Source organism: Panthera pardus, unplaced genomic scaffold (assembly GCF_024362965.1).
Source record: "Panthera pardus isolate Hobbes unplaced genomic scaffold, ASM2436296v1 HiC_scaffold_24, whole genome shotgun sequence".
Taxonomy (NCBI): Eukaryota; Metazoa; Chordata; class Mammalia; order Carnivora; family Felidae; genus Panthera; species Panthera pardus.
In genome coordinates this window covers 46039605-46059692 of record NW_026526810.1, presented here as the reverse complement: position 1 = coordinate 46059692, position 20088 = coordinate 46039605, and the positions used below count along the sequence as shown (strand labels likewise).

The 20088-nt window shown below is 33.9% G+C and overlaps 1 protein-coding gene across 3 annotated transcripts in view; it reads right to left on the bottom strand.

The window, feature by feature from the left end:
* Positions 1-20088, bottom strand: part of TRPM7 (transient receptor potential cation channel subfamily M member 7) — a 121789-nt gene that overhangs the window by 22678 nt on the left and 79023 nt on the right. For all 3 annotated transcript variants that reach the window (XM_019442135.2, XM_019442137.2, XM_019442136.2), the window contains 9 exons: positions 19674-19802; positions 17537-17815; positions 15174-15348; positions 12800-12926; positions 11379-11563; positions 10565-10697; positions 9249-9964; positions 6260-6330; positions 2870-2966 (listed from right to left, as the gene is read on the bottom strand). In XM_019442135.2, coding sequence (XP_019297680.1) covers positions 2870-2966; positions 6260-6330; positions 9249-9964; positions 10565-10697; positions 11379-11563; positions 12800-12926; positions 15174-15348; positions 17537-17815; positions 19674-19802 — 1912 coding nt within the window. The remainder of the gene's footprint in view (positions 1-2869; positions 2967-6259; positions 6331-9248; positions 9965-10564; positions 10698-11378; positions 11564-12799; positions 12927-15173; positions 15349-17536; positions 17816-19673; positions 19803-20088) is intronic.

The window sequence follows — 20088 nt, the reverse complement described above, 5'->3', positions numbered from 1 at the left end:
AAGAAATAAGAGTCTGAAGGAAAAAGTCTTAGTCTTCCTATTTCCAAATTTCTTGTGTATTCATTCTATCATGGATATTTTTTGTGTATGTGTGTACAATCACCATTTTTTTTAACCATAAAAAGTAGAATAATATATATTTTAGGGTTTTTGTTGTTGGTTTAACTTTAAGCTTGGAGATCTTTCCAATCACAGAAAATTTCTCTATTCTATTTTGATGCTACACTGAACGTCATACTATGGCTGTACAGTAATTGTAGAGAATAACAACCAAACTCCTACTAACGGACATTTGGTATGATTTCAATCTCTTGCCATTCTAACATTGCAATTAATCATCTTATACATATTAATAGTCTTATACATACACTGTTTTACAATAATGGAAAAAATAGTTCATCTTTTCTGCCACGACTTAAAATGGCATCTGTCATATTTTGTTATTTTATCCTAAATAAATTTTAGAATTAAGCCTATTTTTAAAAAGTCAGGATGTTAAATTATTTTTTTAATTTTTTTTTAATGTTTATTCATTTTTGAGAGAGGGAGACAGAGTGCTATCAGGGGTGGAGCAGAGAGAGAGGGAGACACAACCTGAAGCAGGCTCCAGGTTCCAAGCTGTCAGCACAGAGCTTGACACAGGACTCGAACTCATGAACCATGAGATCATGATCTGAGCCGAAGCCGGATGCTTAACTGACTGAACCACCCAGGTGCCCCAAGGATGTTAAATTTTAAAGTAACTTATAATTCACAACTTTATGCACAGTAAAGAAAAACCTCAGAATGAATGAATGGTGATGGGAAATCTTAGAATGAAATTTGCATTCTAAGTGTAGAGGCCAAAAAAACCAGACTGAAGTACATTAGAAGAGTCTGGGCAAAACTTTTTCTAGATGATGAAACTGATAGCATTACGTATCTGAGTATCTTGAGGAAATGTAGCCCAACAGCAGAGAATCTACTGTTGATCTACCCAAAATTATAACTATATGGTGGGAAAGAATAAATGTGTGTGCATGGGCATGCGTGTGTTTGTGTCTTCTGGGAACAGGAGGAAGAGGAAAAGTTTGATCCTTGTCTTCTTTAGTGGGAGGTCAATAATTATTGTTTAAAACTGAAATACGAGGATGCAAAATTAGAAGTGTGTTAACTTCAGAAATAACATCCATGTTACTGAAAATAATTCTTTTTCTTCTGTCCTAACCATTCTACCATATCTTTTTATTTTATTTTTCAGTGAGAATACTAAACAGGGACGCCTGGGTGGCTCAGATATCTGACTTTGGCCCAGGTCATGATCTCATGGTTGGTGAGTTTGAGCCCGCGTCGGGCTTTGCGGATAGCTCAGAGCCTGGAGCCTGCTTCAAATTCTGTGTCTCCCTCTCTCTCTGACCCTCCCCTGGCTCATGCTCTCTCTCAAAAAAATAAAATAAATAAATAAATTTTTAAAAAGAGGATATTAAATAGGAATGAAAACAGCCAGAATCCTTGCCTTGGTTCCCCATCTGGCTTTCAACATATTATTATGAAAGAGAATATCTGTGATAATTTTCTGTAGATAACCCTTTATTCAGATTAAGGAGACTCTATTCTAACTTTAGGAAGAGTTTTAATTATGAATGGATACTGAATTTCATCAAATGCCTTTTCTGCAGCTACTGAGATGAACAAATGATTCTTCTCCTCTGTTACTATCATGCATCAATTTCATATATATATATATTCATGCATCAATTTTATATATATATATATATATATATATATATGTATATTCCCCTCCACCCCCAGGTAAGCTCTACACCCAACCCGGGCTTGAACTCACAACCCTGAGATCAAGAGTCACATGCTCTACTGACTGAGCCAGCCAGGTGCCCCTCATCAATTATATTTCTGATGTTAATGTTAAACCAACTTGCACTCCTGGAATATATCCAACGTGATACTGCTGTATACAAACAGAGAATGAAAGGGGAGATGATGGTGAGGGGGACATGGTAGTGATGTTTTTCTTAAGGAATCTTATAAAGGCTACATGTACATTAATGAAACGTTGACTAATAAATTTATATGCACATATAACCAACTCATAAAAAAGTATGTTATGGAAACATCCCCAGTCCATTTAATTCTCAAGTTAAAAATTGAAGGTGCAGAGCAAAATGTATGGTATGTTACTTTCTGTGTAAAAAATAAAAGGAAAGACTACCGTCACATACTATGTGTGTGAAACTCTACAGGATAAATAAAAATAACAGTGGTTACATACAGGGCTGGAATGAGAGGGAGACTTATTTTCAAAGTGCTTGTATGTGTATGTATTTCAATTTTGAACCAAATAAATGTATTAACTACTAGAAAAAAAATTTTTTTAAGTTTATTTATTTATTTTTTGAGATACAGTTGAGTGGGGGAGGGGCAGAGAGAGAGGGAGAGAGGAATCCCAAGCAGGCTCCACACCGCCAGCATGGAACCTGATGCGGGGCTCAAACTCATGAACCTAGAGATCATGACCTGAGCTGAACCAAGAGTCAGACATTTAACCAACTGAGCCACCCAAGCACCCCTGTATTAGCTATTTTAAAAGTTAAATTAAAAAAATATGTTGACTAAATGATAATACTGATTAAAATAGATTTATAAAAAGCAAGTCTTTATATTTCATCTTTAGGACTAAACAATTTGTAAAAAATATCAGAATACTAGAATTGTGTGTTTTATTCAAGGTTGCAGCAACAATGATGGACCAGAATCGTCATTCTCTGACTCCCAAAACATTCACTGCTTAGGTGTGTGACATACGTAATAATACATTTAAAGCTTAAGTGAATATGTTTGGTAACATAATTCACATAGTCAGAGAACTTACCTTGTTCTGAAGGAAGAGGAATAGAAGTTTTGTGACACTCAGTAAATCCAGCATGAGAACTCACGTGTTTCAAAGTGTTTTCAGAAGGAATATCATTCTGCATATTACACATATACATAATTTAAAAATAATCAAACTGAATTTCAAATAAATGTTCTAAGTAGTATAAGAGACTCTGTTTCTATTTAGCTCAATATACTTTAATCTACCTAGTCACCAAAGGGTATATTACAGGTTACAGTTAATTTTCTTCAATGACCTTCTCAAAAAACTGCATCAAAATATCCTACTTGCTTATTGTTCATAAATCCATCTGAATGGATCCTTTTTCATAGTAATATGATTTCATTAAAAACTTGGGAGAAAATAAAATATTTATCAGTTCACCCAAAAAAGAAAAAGCTATTTTACACTAATATTGATAGATTATAACAATTTGGAAGGTGGAAGAGTGGTTTTTTTGGGAAACCTCAGTAGGTTTCTTGTTGATTATATGAGCTGTTCATATAACCAAAGATCTATCTGCTCATTATTTGTCACATTTCAATTTTTTCCAAATTTGTTTTGACTTATCTATGATTTCCATTTTTTTGGTACTTCTATCTTTTCTCATCCTTCGTTTAATATCACCTCTTCCTCATGTTTAGAAAGCCCTCCTGGTTTTACTGACTTGGTATTACTATTTTCTTAAGTTTATGATTTGAGCTTTTACATTTAAAGCTAGAATTCATCTGGGCTTATGAAGTGACATGAGAACATAAACAGGCTTTTCCAAACGTGTACTCAATTATCCAATTTGTATTTACTGACAAGGCATTTCCCTTATCGTCAATTTCTAATCCAACTCTTCTTATTAAATTCTTATTTGTAAACAAGTTACTTTGTAGTCACTAAAATGTTTAGCTAAATATTCATGTTTCAACTGTTCTACCTGTGTAATATTTTATAGTCTAATTCTCCCTCATTTTCTTCTTTTTCCCTATATATTTTCCCAGATGAACTAACAAACTACATTAAAATAATGTGGGGACAACCCAATACATTCACACTGTTTTCTCTTTTCAACTATAAACAATTCACATTATGCAACTTTAAAATATTTCCAAACCTCTACCACCTCTCAGAAAGAATGAATTTAAAAATGTTACTACCAAAATAAACTATTACTTTCATTTAAAAAATTACTTGTATCTCAAGAAAAGTAAGTTTTTCTACCTTTGATGCTCTGCACTCTTCATATACAGCTGATTTATACAGCCAAGTGAGAGGGCTAACATTTTTTCTGTAGTTACAGAGCAACTCCAATTTCCTTTCTGATTTTAGTTGTTTCTTTTGGAACCAGTTCTAGCTATTTATTTGCTTAAGTATTTTCCACCTATGACACAAGTTCTAGTATAGGATTGATGGTGGGCTTCAAGGTATTTGTAAAACCCCATATACCTTAATAGATAAAATTTTGTATATGTCCATTTTTTGGGGAAGAGGGTCTACAGTTTTCATTTGATTTTCAAAGGGGTATATAACCCACAAAAGTTCAAGAACTCAAAGTCTCAGACCATCATGGGCTAGAACTCATTATTCTATTATTACAGTCTAAGTTCTTTTCCTCTAAGTTAATTACTCAAAATTGTTTAATTCAAAACACAGCCACAGAAACTTGTAATTTCTTCTTACTTTTACCAGGAAGTTATCTGCTCACTTCAAAATTTTCAGCGCACTCTTGCTTTAAGTTCATTTAAACTCACTGTTAAAAGGCAAAATCTGTGGGGGAAACCTTGTCAGGTACCCTTTCCCATTAAGAAATATCCATTTATCCTAAATGACTTCCTATGTATATCAAGTGCTTCTTTATAGCAAAACGATGCCACCAGAATGTGCTGATGTAATTTTTTTTCAACTGCCATTGTGGTACTTATGAAGATAGTTTAAAAGTTCAGTGATACATATTAGACAATGACAGCCTAAGTCAGAGTAATTGTTACTTGGATTGAAAGAAACAGATAACTAAAAAAATATTTAGGAAACAAAACAAGTTAGACTTGGCTGTTGATTGGAAGAGAGACAGAGCAGTGCAGTTTTGCTCTCTAAACTAAAATGCTGATGTTATTAACAGAGGCAGGAAATACAGAAGAACAAATATATCTGCTGAGCAAGAAGATGATGAATTTGAGTTTCTGACTGCTGAGTTTGACAACTATAAGAGTCCCAACTAGTTAGCTCTAACCTTTTACTGTGGTGTCATGTCAATGCTCTAGTCAGAATCTCTCCAAAGATTTACTTTCCCTACATCTCTTCCCAGCCTTCAGTTTTCCTGTCTAAAATCCAAATGCAGATATGGCTATAATAAAATTCATGCTATTTTCAACTCTATAGCTAAGAAATCATATTCTTGGTTTCCTCTTGACTCCTTAATCACTTTACACAATAGTTACTCTAAACCTTCTCTTTCTCAAGTACTCCCTTGTGGTTTCCATTAGTCTTACTGGAAAAACAAATGCCTTAAAAGATTCAACAAACTCCCCAGATTACTTTTTTATTCTCTTTAAGTTTTAAAAAAACTTTGTGTGATTTATATACAATGAAGCACACAGATTCTTAAAGAGTAAGTTAGAGAAAAGTTTTAGCATTCTTTCTCTCCAACCCAAAATATTTGTGTGACAATTCTCTTCTATCAGTCAGTCCTCCCATCTGAAAAAAGTTATACTTTTTATCTTAAGATTATCATCTAAGTGATCGATTTCACTCCATCTAGGTCTTTTTGCTTTTTTAAATTATAATTCCCAGTCAGTTCTTCCTCCCTGTAAGAAACTCAAAGATAAAACAAGAGATACAACTTAAAAAAAAAACCACTGGTTTCCCTACTGGTTCCTTTCCCTCATTTTAAGACTCTATCATTATGGGTATTTATGAAAGCAACAGTTAAGAAGTAACTTTTCACTCACTGTTCTATACATTTAAACAGTTACTTAACAAATATTTATTGAGTATCTTACACCTGCACATAACAGTGTAGTTAGGTATATTCAGCTTTTTACTGATTGCTAGATTCCTTGACAGACATGGTTATGTTCTAATAAACGTCTGGGCCTGGGAAAGAGTTGAGCTCTGTATTTAGTGAATGAGAAACGTATAGGGAGAAGCATGTAGAAAAAGAGAAATGTTAAATTGGTGTTTTTATGTTCATTAATATAAGTGCAAACTATTTGTATACTTTTCAGATTCGATTGTTTCTTCTTTTTAAATGATGTATGATTTAAATATTTGGGATCATCATGTTGGTGATGGTTTCTGCTAAAACTGCATTTTTATTGGAACGTTTAATTCTATTTTGAACTAAACCCCCAAATAGCAAAATAAAATTGAATTGTGCTGTAATAAAGATTTACTTACAGATAACATTTCTTTTATTTTGTTTGATGTTTCTTTGAACTTCTGTAAATAATCTATGCTATCTCTGTGTCCTTAAAGAGAAAAAAAAAGATTACAACAAAAATATTTACTTTTTATCAAAATAACGTCATTGCTTAAAGTCTATATAAACAAGTGATTCATATTGCTTTCCAAGTAGTTTTGAGGGCTCTGAAGTTTCCTATAGATCTTTTGATAAATACTAAAAATATCTGTCAAGAAGCTGGAGAAGATGAGTAATTCAGTTTACAGTAACAGCAAAAGCCTAAGGGCCTTCTAAAAGAATCCAACATGTGATATGAATTGCTTGAAATTTAAAAAGAGGGAAGCGATCATTTCTACTATTAATAAATATAAAAATACATGGGGTGCTTGGGGGGCTCAGTTGGTTAAGCATCCAACTCTTGGTTTCGGCTCAGGTCATGATCTCATGGTTCGTGAGTTCGAGACCCACACCAGGCTCTGCACTAACAGCACAGAGCCTGCCTGGGATTCTCACTCTCCTTCTCTCTCTGCCGCTTCTCTGCTCTGTCTCTCAAAATAAATAAACTTAAAAAAGAAAGTTAAAAAAAAAAAAAAACTACATATATGTTATACATATATATCCAAACTATATATACACAAATCATATATAAATATATAGATAACTAAATATATCCATCCCAATGGCAATATACTAACAGACTAAAAATGTGCTTTTACAGAATACATTGGGATAGATTTTATGTAGGCAAAGTTGTCTCTATAAATCCAGAGTAAACTGTATATAACCTAGCAGTAGAGATCAGTATGGTCTGTACCTAGATAACTTACAGGGTTGGCCTCCATGTGGAGATTTTACATGGACATATCATATTCTTTGACTAATCTCAATACATGTTCCACGACTAGGTAAATTTCTAAGCTGGGAAAGCTCAAATAAGTATTAAGACAAGGTTAGGATGCCACCCGATGAAAAAATTCAAACCTGAAGAGACAGAGGGCATCACTCATGCCTCAGAACACTCTGGTCATGTCCACAAACGACCCAAGTTATTTTTTTAAGAAAATTTTTAAAAATACTTTAATAAGCTAACAGGAAGACTCTTAGAACACTATATTCTCCCAAATGCAAGGAAACGTTAGCTCTATGAAGTATTCCCTCTTCATCTTTTCCTTCCATATGATACACTGTCAACATTTAAATATGCTTAGGTCTCTCCATCATTAAAAATAAAACAAGTAAGGGTCGCCTGGGTGGCTCAGTCAGTTGAGTGTCTGACTTCAGCTCAGGTCATGATCTCACGGTTTGTGGGTTTAAGCCACACATCAGGCTCTATGCTGACAGCTTGGAGCCTGCTTCGGATTCTGTGTCTCCCATTCTCTCTGCTCCTCCCCTGCTCACGCTGCCTCTCTCTCTCAAATAAACATTAAAAATAATTAAAAATAAACAAAACAAATAAAAAACCTTACACAAAAACCACATTATGAGTTCTTTCTTTTTATATTTATAGTAAGTTTGTTTTTTTTTTAATCTTCTTTTTTAATGTTTATTTTTTGAAGGAGAGAGACACAGAGCGTGAGCAGGGGACGGGCAGAGAGAGAGGGAGACACAGAATTCAAAGTAGGCTCCAGGCTCTGAGCTGTCAACACAGCCTGACGCGGGGTTCAAACCCACGGGCTGTGAGATCATGACCTGAGCTGAAGTTGGACACTCAACCAACTGAGCCACCCAGGCGCTCTGCCTTAATAGTAAGCTTTTAATTGCCCATCCCATCTGTAGTCTCCCTCTTTACATTTCCTCCTCTCATTCACACTTTATTTCAATATAATCTGGCTTCTGCCTCAACTGCTTCACTGAAACAGATTTCACAAAGGTCATTAATTTATTATTACTGCCAAAATAAATACATTTTCAGTCCTTATTTTACTTCAGCTAGCTGACGTGTTAAGAATGAGTCATTCCTGGGGCGCCTGGGTGGCTCAGTCAGTTAAGCGTCTGACTTCAGCTCAGGTCATGATCTCACGGTCCGTGAGTTCGAGCCCCGCATCGGGCTCTGTGCTGACAGCTCAGAGCCTGGAGCCTGCTTCAAATTCTGTGTCTCCCTCTCTCTCTGACCCTCCCCTGTTCATGCTCTGTCTCTGTCTCAAAAATAAAAAATAAAAACATTAAAAAAAAAAAAAAAAAAAAAAGAATGAGTCATTCCTTTCTGAAATGCTCTTCTCTCTGGGTATGTAAATGGGTCGACCATAAATCCTCCACTTTCCAAGCAGAGTCCTGGTTTTCCCTATTGCCCTAATGTAATTTACTGTACCCTGTCACTCTCAAAAGTGTACTAGTTGGGCTGAAAAATTATATGGTCACCCTATTTATAAGACACTGATCTTTTCCAGTTATTTCTATCTAGCCTCCTCTGTACCTTTCCATTATTCCCCTAATATTTAACGTTTATGAATAACTCAGGTTCTGTCAACTAGTTAACTGAATTCAATAGAAGAGTCTCAAATTCAAAAGAGCCCAAGTAAGTTTTACATACAACTGTTATTATAGTAAATTCACCAAAGAAGAATGTGCCAATAGAACTATTACAGCTCAATTTCAACCTATTTCCCCGACTTGATTCCTTTTAGAAATTTTAGAACTATACTCTATGAAAAGTAGTCCACTTATCATACAAGTTCATAGTTTTATTAATTAGCTACTTATTTTTATTTCTAAGGTGATAATTATAATTTTTAATGTTTATTTATATTTGAGAGAGACAGAGCATGAACGGGGGGAAGGGCAGAGAGAGAGGGAGACACAGAATCTGAAGCAGGCTCCAGTCTCCGAGCTGTCAGCACAGAGCCCAATGCGGTTCAAACTCATGAACCGTGAGATCATGACCTGAGCTGAAGTCAGAGGCCCAACCAGCTGAGCCACCCAGGCACCCCAGGTGATAACTAAAAAATAAATAATATTTATATACAAATGTTAGTTTGCCAAACTTACCTACAAATGCTCCAAATTCTACATTATCTCCTTCTGCAGCTTTAGAGCAAATAGTTTCTTGATCTTTGGTTACAGTTTCTGAGTGGCTTTTACAACTTGGCTGGGAAGGTGTACTAACAAAAAATTTGGTTGGTGGGGATGACAGATGTGGTATGCTATTAGATGAACTGCCTAATTTTTTATTTTTACTGAACATTTTTAACATTTCTACCCCATGTGGTCTCTGTCGCAGTTCTGGAGGAGAAATAGCACTTGGGAATAAGGCACCACAAGAGGAACCAGCCTCTGGGAAATTGAATTCTTTTCTCTGGGGTATTACAGGTAAATCCTGACCAAATATGTTACATTGGGTATCTTTTTCATCTTTCATAAAAATATTACAAAGAAAAGGATTAGTACTTTCAAGACCACCTTGAGGAAGAGAGGAGCTAAGTGTATTTACAACACTATGCTTTTTCCATACAGAAGGTCTTATAGGACCATCATCAATAAGGTTTTGAGCCAAATGTTTGGAAATACTCAATTCTCGTGTGATTTCATTGTGAACTTTGCTAGCTTCTGAAGCTTTCTGGGCAGTGAGTGTTTTTAATGTATCTACAGTCAGGGCTGAAAGATCTTGCAAATGGCCAATTTGAGAATCTAATGACTGTAATGATCTTTTTATATAGTTGACACGATCTCCAACTTCTTTAATTTGAATGCACATCTGCTCCACCCTGTAGGAGAAACACAGGCTTTTTATAAATGTTAAAAATTAATGTTTGAGAGATTCTTTCTGTAATCTCAATAAATGCCAATGGTAAAAAGAAATTTTACATGTACTCACACAAGGTAAGATATAAAATATGATTATTTATTTATAAAAGGCACACTTAATGTTTAAGAAGGATCCACTGCTAATTCTACTATAGTAAAATGCAAGATTTCATAAAACATTTTTGTTCCATAGGCTATTTATTATGATTTCTGCACATTAAAGTAACACACACACAAATATGTATAAAGCTACATATATAAAGAACTAACATTACCATCTGCTTCCAGAATGTAGCAAAGCCAATGGGAAAAAAAATGCTTTAAAACAATAAGGATAGTTTCACTTTTCTCCACTGACTCTTCACTGTCCTCTATAACAAGGTCAAAAAATAACAAGAAATTGACTTACACTAAGTATTAGAAGAACTGAATTGTCTTCCAATATGTAAAACTATTATTAAGTTTACTTATTTGACAAACATAAATTGAACAATGGGCATGTAGAAGACATAAAAAAAACCCACTCTGACATATCAATTATAATTAAAAAGCTTCTGAACCTTTCAAAAGTGACACGAATTCTCTCTTCACTCCCAGAATGGAATTTGTCATCTTTTTCATTAAAATACATCTCAACACACTGCTCTTCAAAGTCATGTAGTTTCTTTTGATCTTCTTCTGTTAAAAAAAGTTCTAAGCAGGGAAAAGAACAAAAAAATCAATGAAGACTATCAAGATATCAAATTGCAGTCATGGGTCTTATGAATTATTCAGGGTTCATAAGACTATATCCATCATCTATATACTTATTCTCTTTTTACTGTAGTGTTTCTAAAGCACTGGACAGATATTTCCTTTTTTTTTTTTTCTTTAGCAGAATAGTTTCAGGTACCTCGTCCTCTTCTGATTTTCATTTTCCTATTAAATACTCTTAACCCTATCTATCTTTCTCTTTATACCTCCCCCTCATTTATGTAGGTAGAGGAATTTAAGAACCAATTTAGTAGAGCAGAAAACCATTGTAAAATTAAAAGCAAAGTTTGGTATGATTAGTCTCATGTAGTATACAGAATAAAAGTATTATTGTTCACAGAGCAGCAAAAACGGTTTATAGAACAGCAAATGTTATGGTTTCCATTATCATTTTAATGAAAACAAACAGACATACCACACTCAAAAGGAAGTTTAGTACTAAATTCAGTTTTATAGACATTGTAGTATACTCAAAATTCTTTTATGTTCAGACATATTCAACAGAAGTTTTTATAGTAACATTAGCCAATTAAGTCTTCTGAACAAAGTTAACACTTAGCCTTCAGTGTAGTACTGATAAGTGATAAAACACAAATATTTGCCTTAATATATTTTACTTACTTGGCCCATCTGAAGTCTTATCTTTTTTTCTTCTTTTACATATGCAGCAGAACAGAGAAACTATATGGCTGAGAATGATAAGTGGTGGAGGCAGAACTGGTTTCTCATGATAAGCCATAATAAAATGATAACGCTGGTACTTCCATACAATATTGGAAATTGCCTTTACTTGTAAATACACATTACTTGAATAACAAAGGAAAAAAAATAAAACAAACATAGTTAATCATACTTTAAAGTTTTAAATACTAGATATTTTGTTATAATTCTGTTCTAAACAAGGATTCCAAAGAGTACTCTACCATACATAAACTAAAAGGCAAATGAGAAACTGGAAAAAATATATGCAGTAAGCATAAGGCACAAGTTTGATACTGTTGAAGGTCTTAATTATCAACTCCCAGAAAAATAAGCAGAAAATATGATCCTAAAATTTTAAAATTATATATAAATGACAAAACCATAATAAAATAATAAATCTTAGTAGAAGCAAAGTAAGCACAAACAAAAACAATATACTTTTATGTACTATCAAACTAGCAACCATTAAAGATAACAATACCTAGTGTTGGCAGAGATTTGAGGATGCAAGTCTACTTTAGTTTAAATGCAGAAAGTCCTAAAAATGCATATATCAAACAGCTCTACTTTTAGGAAAACATACTTAAGGATGGATAAAAATTTAACCACATGGTTTTTGAGAACAAAAAAATTATAGACAAACTCAACAATGTAACATATTGGTTGAAAAATTAGGGTCTATCATGGAATATCAGATATTCCTGAAACTGGAGTGGGGTGCCTGGGTAGCTTCGTCAGTTAAACGTCCCACTCTTGATTTTAGCTCAGGTCGTGATCTAACTGCTTGTGAGTTTAAGTCCCATATCTGGCTTTGCACTGACAGCTCAGAGCCTGCTTGGATTTTCTCTGTCTCTTTCTGTCTCTCCCCCACTCACTGTCTCTCAAAATAAATAAATAAACATTAAAAAAAAACTGGAGAGGGGTATTTATTAATGTTGAATAATAGTCATGTTTTGCTTAATTAAAAACAGTATACAAAATATAAGAACATTATTTCTGAACAGAAAAGTATTCACAAACATTCATAAAAAATAACAGAAAGAGGTACACCAAAAAATATAAATGAGATTACTGATGAATTTTCTATTTGCCTTTCTGTTTTATATACTAAATGCGTATTCCTTGGAAACATAGTAAAACTACCAAATCAAGGTTAAATTTATAAAAGAACTGCATGTTGATTTGAAAAAGCATGCCTTCCTATTCGTAATTTTCAAAGGTAATTTTAATAGTTTAAGCTCTACGAAGTTTTTGTATTTGAAATTTTGTACATATCCTTCAAAATGAAAACTATATATTAAATGATCTCATTATAATAAGCAACTACATAAAATTCTTACTTGAAAAATGCAATAAGAAGATTGACCATAATGATATACTGTACAAAGAGGTAGACCGCTTGAAGAAATGGAGTCAACCATGTCCCAGGACCACAGATTTGAGAGATAGTGGAATCATTTGCACACACTTTGGAAAGAAGAAAACAGTTTAGATATAGTATTCACACCAGTAACTATTTTAAATTAGTATTTACATACTTTTGAAGGAAGTTTCGATTATGTAGAAATCTGTTTCAGATTCTAGTAAAAGCTTCTGGGCAAGCAGTTGGAACACAAACTTAAAAATATTCCAACATAGGGGCACCTGAGTGACTCAGTTGGTTAAGCATCCCGCTCTTGATTTCTACTCAGGTCATGATCCCACAATCCTGAGATGGAGCCCCCCCATCAGGTTCTGTGCTGCATGTGGGCCTGCTTAAGACTCTCCCTCCCACTCCTGCCCTTCCCTGGCTTGCGCTCATGTTCTCTCTCTCTCATTTTTCTCAAAAAATCCAAAATAGAAAAATTTTGTGAGGGATGTGGGTATCTGTTCTACCACCCTAATCTAGATGAGACGGTATACAGTTGTATTATGTATGCAATTCAAGGCAGGGTTTAGTTCAAGGAACATTAAGTAGAATAAAATTCCCAGATTTAGCCACACTATAGCATTTCTGTAAGAAAAATAACAACTATAAAAGGGTATGGTAAACTCATAGTAAATTTACAAACATGAAGATTACTGAGTTTATCTTACTATGTCACAAAAGAAGGTTGAAAGAGTGGTTTAAGTGCCTCTCAAATAGATAATGATTAGATTTTAATTCCTTGGTTTTCATCAACCTCACCAGGAATGTTTCTGAAACCAGAACACAGCTGAATAAAAACAAGGAAGGGAAGGGTTTTAGTACCCACCAGGGTATTAAAAGAATAAAGCAAAATAATTTAAGTAGGGTAAGCATTAGAATTAAATAATCATGAATTAGTGACAAGTTTTATATAAATGCTTATAATTAGCATTTGTTTAGTAATCATTTAAAAATATATACACCACTGAAACACTCAAATGCACAACGTTCTTTTGGTCTTAAAAAGCGTTATGACTCTTGGGGTGCCTGGGTGGCTCAGTCACTTAAGACTCTGACTCTTAATTTCGGCTCAGGTCACTATCTCATGCTTCGTGTGTTTGAAGCCCGACTTGGACTCTGCTGACAGCAAGAGGAGCCTGCTTGGGATCCTCTCTCTGCCCCTCCCATTGCGTGTGTGTGCGCACGCGCTCTCTCTCTCTCAACATTTTTTTAAAAAAAAGCTTTAGGAATCTATTTCCATTCTATTCACATTAGTTTGACAAAGTAAGTACCCAAGGAAGAGAATGAAGGAGACTAAAAAGCTATATCCAATACTTTATAATACTAAACTAGAACTACATCAGAAAAAAAGCAGAAAATGAAAACCTGAAAAGGGCATTAAACAGGAAAGCATTAAACATAAAATTTGACCAGACTGGTAAAACCTCACAGTTTTAAGCAAAATCTGGTAACAACCATCCTCTAAATAAATAGGTGCCTAGGGAGCAACACAGGTATGGGGTGAGGGAGGAATAAAGATGAGACAGACTATAAAAGAGATCAAGAGCAAAACTAACAAAACAAAGATTCTATAATGCAAAATAAAGATTCTATAATGCAAATGGGGAGGTCTGTAGAACATCCCTGAAAGCTGGCAGCATCACCTATGTTCACAAGCTATCTAGCTTCATGAGCTAAAACAATTTTAAAAAGTTTATTACCTGTGCAGTTGAATTTTGTAATTCAAGAGTTTATCCACTACCATATTTGGATTAGTTCTAATCCTATTACCCTCACCCCAACTGTTTCGGAGATAAGCAGGATGAAGCCAATGTGAGCTAATGAGTTTGAAAGAACAGGTACAATAGGGGGCTTCTGGGAAAGGGACATTTTACCCTTAAGAGAACCAAAGAAAACACTCTCTTTCCTCTACTAGTGACAGTCTTCCAATCATAAAGGAAACCTGTATGAATCAGACATTGTGATTACAGAGCAGTGGGACAATAAAGAACAAATGTTAACAGCTATGAATTAACAAACTCCAAAGACCACTACCTCTGAATTCTGTGTCACATGAGCTAATATATGTCCTATTTTGTAAGCCAGGTTAGGCCAGATTTCCATTTATGGCTGAAAAAGTTCTAAAAATACTTTTTTCCAATTAATTTTTGTAGTTTTTTTCCTCCCCCTGGGCTAAACTAATGTATTTTGAGAGGGCTTAGGTTAGTAATATTTTGACTTGTGAAAATATGTAATATTACTGTAATGCAATCTAACTTTAAAACATAAAATAACCAAAAGATGAATTTGTAAACATAAACCCTTACCATCAATTTCATATGCGTAAACTTCACCAAAAATCATCCAGTATGGATGAAAAACTATATCTTTAGCAAGAGTCCAAGAAGGTGCTTCACGAGGATAAAGTATTGCTTTTCTGGGAACACCAAAACTAAGTAATACAAGAGCCATAATCACTACAATGTAGAACATATTGGCTACCTGTTAAAAAATGAACAACGTTAAAATATATGGGAATTTAAAAACAATTACAATTATTCATGTTAAAATAGTTTTTAACGTTGTAATAGACAACTAGAATCTTTTGTATTTCTTTTTATTTCTAGTATTAGCATTCAGGAAAAATCTCATCACTACATAAACCTTAATGTCAAGGAGATTATGTAAAAATTGATTTGTGAAGCTAGACAGGTTCAGATCATTTTCTATACAATGAACCATATCCCTGGTTCCAACTGGAGTCTGCTTATCTTGAGTCCATGAAGATTTAAAGAGGTATAGACACATGGGCAGATTCAGGGAATCAATTTCCATATGTGCTCTTTCTTAAAATTGTTGCATTGTTATACTGGAGGTTCAGACTCGCTCTTCTACCTCCCTTTGATATTCGTTCTTTGCCCACTTCATATACAAAAAGGTGTTTGTTCTCACCCATCTTGAACTCCACACCATGGTGCCTTATCCTACACTGTGAAAACCTCCTAGGAGCTAAGTAAAACAATAAACTGAATTATCAGCATGGGTGTTGAAAAAATAAATGAAACTAATAAATGGTTAAAAAATCCTTTTACAAATCAGGTAGTCTGCAATTCTTTAATTTCAACAAAGCTGAAAAAGAGCCTAATTGAACTATCACCTAATAAATCAATAAAAAAAAATTTACTGTTAAATCACAATGTGAATTTTGGTATCATTACTCAAGAATTCTAAGAATTAAGTGAAATCATTATTCAAGAATTCTAAGAGTTAATTTCTATCCACTTATCTAAGTGTACAAGTGCTCAGTATTTACATCTAAAAAAGTGAATACTGTCTTACTCCAACAACATAGTATTCATCCACAAATAATAATCTACAGGGGGAAGACCCACACAGATTAAGAGACTACATTTACAATAAATCTGTACTTTAATCTACTACAATAAATCAACCTAAATAATTATTATGACATTTGCATATATATGCAATAAATTAACAATAATTCTGTATCTCCCCCTCTCTCTGCCTTTCCCATGCTCATGCTCTGTCTCTCAATAATAAATGTTAAAAAAAATTTTTTTAATAAAATAAAATATAGTTAGATATAAATATTCTGTATAAGAGGAACATGGGCCCCATAAAATTATACAGCAAATAAACCTGATCTAGCAGAAAAAGATTAAAAAAACTCCCCTAAAAAAATCATGTTGGAGATGTGATCTGTAGGATAAACCTAACTTAGTCAAAAAAGCTAAGGATGTCAGTGTAGATAAGGGTAGTCATTTCTGGCAGAAAGAAGAACATAAGCTATGGTACCATGATAGGGACTATATTAAAAAAATCAGAGAAAAGCCTGTATGACTACAGCATAGTTAAGAGGTCAAAAACTGGTTAAGAGATGAGACTTAGACCTCTGTGATGGGTATTGAAGAGGGCATGTTTTGGGATGAGCACTGGGTGTTGTATGGAAATCAATCTGACAATAAATTTCATGTATTTAAAAAAAAAAAAGAGATGAGACTTAGAAAGCAAGGAAGATGTTTCTATTGGAAGAAACAAGGTAAAAAGTACATAAGATCTCTATCATTTCTTAAAACTGCATGTGAATCTATAATTAACTCAAAATTAAAAGTAAAAAAAGAAAAGCAAGAAGTCATACTGGGCAGGGTTTAAGGATTTCATTAAGTATAATGATCTCTAGGGGTAATGAAAAAGCTTTAGATTTTTTACAAAGTGGGTATGACATATTCAGATATGCATTTTGAAATTACTCTAGCTATAATATAGATTAAAGATAGGCCACAGTGGTTATGAGTAAATAGATTTTACTACATTACTGCAGGTGCCAGATGATGGACTGGTTTAGGGTAGTAGACGAAAAGAACTTCAACAATGGTAGCTAATAAACTTGTATTTTTCATTCTGATCTCAAATGCTTCTAGAAAGTAGCATTTAAAAACTAAAACATTTTAAGATAAAACAAAAAGAACGTGGTTTTCATAATCTTATCCCATCACATATTTTCTTCAAAAGTTAATATCTGGAGGAATGGCTGATTTGAAGTATGAAGCAAATAAAAATGAAGTAACATTCTCTAATTCAAGCAAAACTATGTTAGTAACAGGTTTTTATGATTTTAAGAAAACATATCAATAAATCCATGAATATTATTAGATGCCTCTCAACTTACCATTTTTCCAATCATCATTACATAAGGTCCTGCCTGTTGATTTACAGCTAGAAAGTCTAGCAAACGCACATACCAAAATATTATGTTAAGACAGTAAATTAATCTTCCAGCAACAAAAACATAATTATCATATGCATTCTCAAAGTTCCATTTTGCTCCAAATCTTAGTCCAAATCCAATGAAGAAAGAAATTATAGCAATTGTATCACTGATATTGAAGTAATCACTAAACCACACTTTAATCTTCTGGCTTATTTTCCCAGCTTCAGACATAAAGATCTAAGGATAAAAAAAAAAAAAAAAATCTAATTAAGCTGTTTAAGAAATCAGTTTCTTCCTATTAAAACATATACCAGCATTCAATTATAATATCACAGTAGAATTTTATATATTTTAATATTTCAAAGTATTTTTTTTAATTGAAGTACAGTTAACACGTTACATTAGCTTCATGTATACAACATAGTGATTCAACAACTCTATACCTTATGCTATGTTCACAAGTGTAGCTACCATCTGTCACCACACAATGCTGTTACAATACCAATGACTATATTCCAACTATGCTGTACATTTCAGCCCCATGACTTATTCATTCCATAACTACAAGTCAGTACCTCCTACTCCCCTTCACTCGTTTTGCCAATCTCTCCTCTCCTCCTCCTCCACCATCACTTTGTTCTCTGTATTTACAGGTCTGTTTGTGTGTTTGCTTGTTGTTTTTTTTTTTTTTTTTTTTGTTGGATCTCATATATAAGTGAAATTATACAGTATTTCTCACATGGCATTTGGCAAAATATGTTTGATTATCTTGGCATCTGATGATGTATTTGACCACTAAAACAATTCAGTAAGATATCAGAGACAGATACTACTTGTCCTCATTCCACATACATATATGTGTGTGTATATATAAACCCATATAAGTATGTATATATACCCACAAATAAATGACCTATTCAATCAAGGTCATCTTACTAATAATTTGAAAATCTCAAATTAGAACACAGTTCTCTAGAAAGTGAGATACTTCTGAAAGTTGTTTTATTTTTCATCGAAACAACAAAAGAATATCCTAGTAGAATCTTCCAAAGGTGTCTTCTTTGCAGAAAGTAAACAACTCAGTGGTTTAAGTACCCGTACTTATCTCTTCCCTTAAATATAAAAATAAAAAAAAATTTTTTTTGGGTGGGGAATGGTAATATATTTACAGCTTTAAAATTATAGTGTATATAAAAATAAGTACTGAAGGGGCGCCTGGGTGGCTCAGTCGGTTAGGTGTCTGACTTTGGCTCAGGTCATGATCTCATGGTTCACGAGTTTGAGCCCCACATCGGGCTCTCTGCTGTCAGCACGGAGCCTGCTTCAGATTCTGAGTGCCCTCCCTCTCTATGCTCCTTCCTGGCTTGTGCTTGCTCTCTCTCTCTCTTCTCAAAAGTAAATAAACATTAAAAAAGTAAGTATTGAAAAGTCTCCCATCCACTCTTGGTTCCTCAGCCAATTAACTTCCCTTCCGACTAGAGGCAACCACTGTTATTATAATTAAAGAATCCTTACAGAACTATTTTATGAATGTGCACTTAAAAAAATTCTTTGCAACTTACTTTTTTCATTTAACAATTTAATTTTTTCAAACATGTTTGTAAAACAACAGATTCCATAAATATATAAAACATGAACTCATGATCCTCAGATCAAGAGTCAGACACTTGGGGCGCCTGGGTGGCTCAGTCAGTTAAGTGGCCGACTTCGGCTCAGGTCATGATCTCGCGGTCTGTGAGTTCGAGCCCCGCGTCGGGCTCTGTGCTGACTGCTCAGAGCCTGGAGCCTGTTTCAGACTCTGTGTCTCCCTCTCTCTCTGACCCTCCCCCGTTCATGCTCTGTCTCTCTCTGTCTCAAAAAAAAAAAAAAAAAAAAAAAGAGTCAGACACTTAATCAACTGAGCCAGCCAGGCACCCCCACTGATTTCTATTCTTACGCCACAATTTTTAGAACAGTAAAAACATGTTCTATAATGTCATCACCTACTGAAATGATAACACATACACATACCCATACCCATATTCATACCAAAAAAACAAACAAAACACCTTCTACACATATAGTAAGTTACTGGTAGGAAAAACTAAAGACATACCTCACGGACTTTCTCGATAGCATAGGTAAAAATATAAGCAATAACAATCCATTCTTGAACTGAAGGTAATCGTTCCATTTGTACAAGAACCACAAATGTATAAAGCATCAGAAATCCTAAGTATGCCAGCTAATTAAAAAAAATACAAAATATAAATAGTATTATGAAGTAAAATGTTTTACTATAAAAATTTTCAAACACACAGAAAAAGAGACTAAATGAACCCCTGTGAACTATCTCCCAGCTTCAATCATTAAAGTTTTAGAAGTAACTCTTCAGTGTATACACTGCTTTTATCAATCAAAATACAAATGGTTCCCAGAATATAACTGTGTTGTTCTAGAACTTTGATGACTTTTCAGTACTTCACACAGGAGAAATTATACAAGATTTATGTTCTCAGCATAGTTCATAT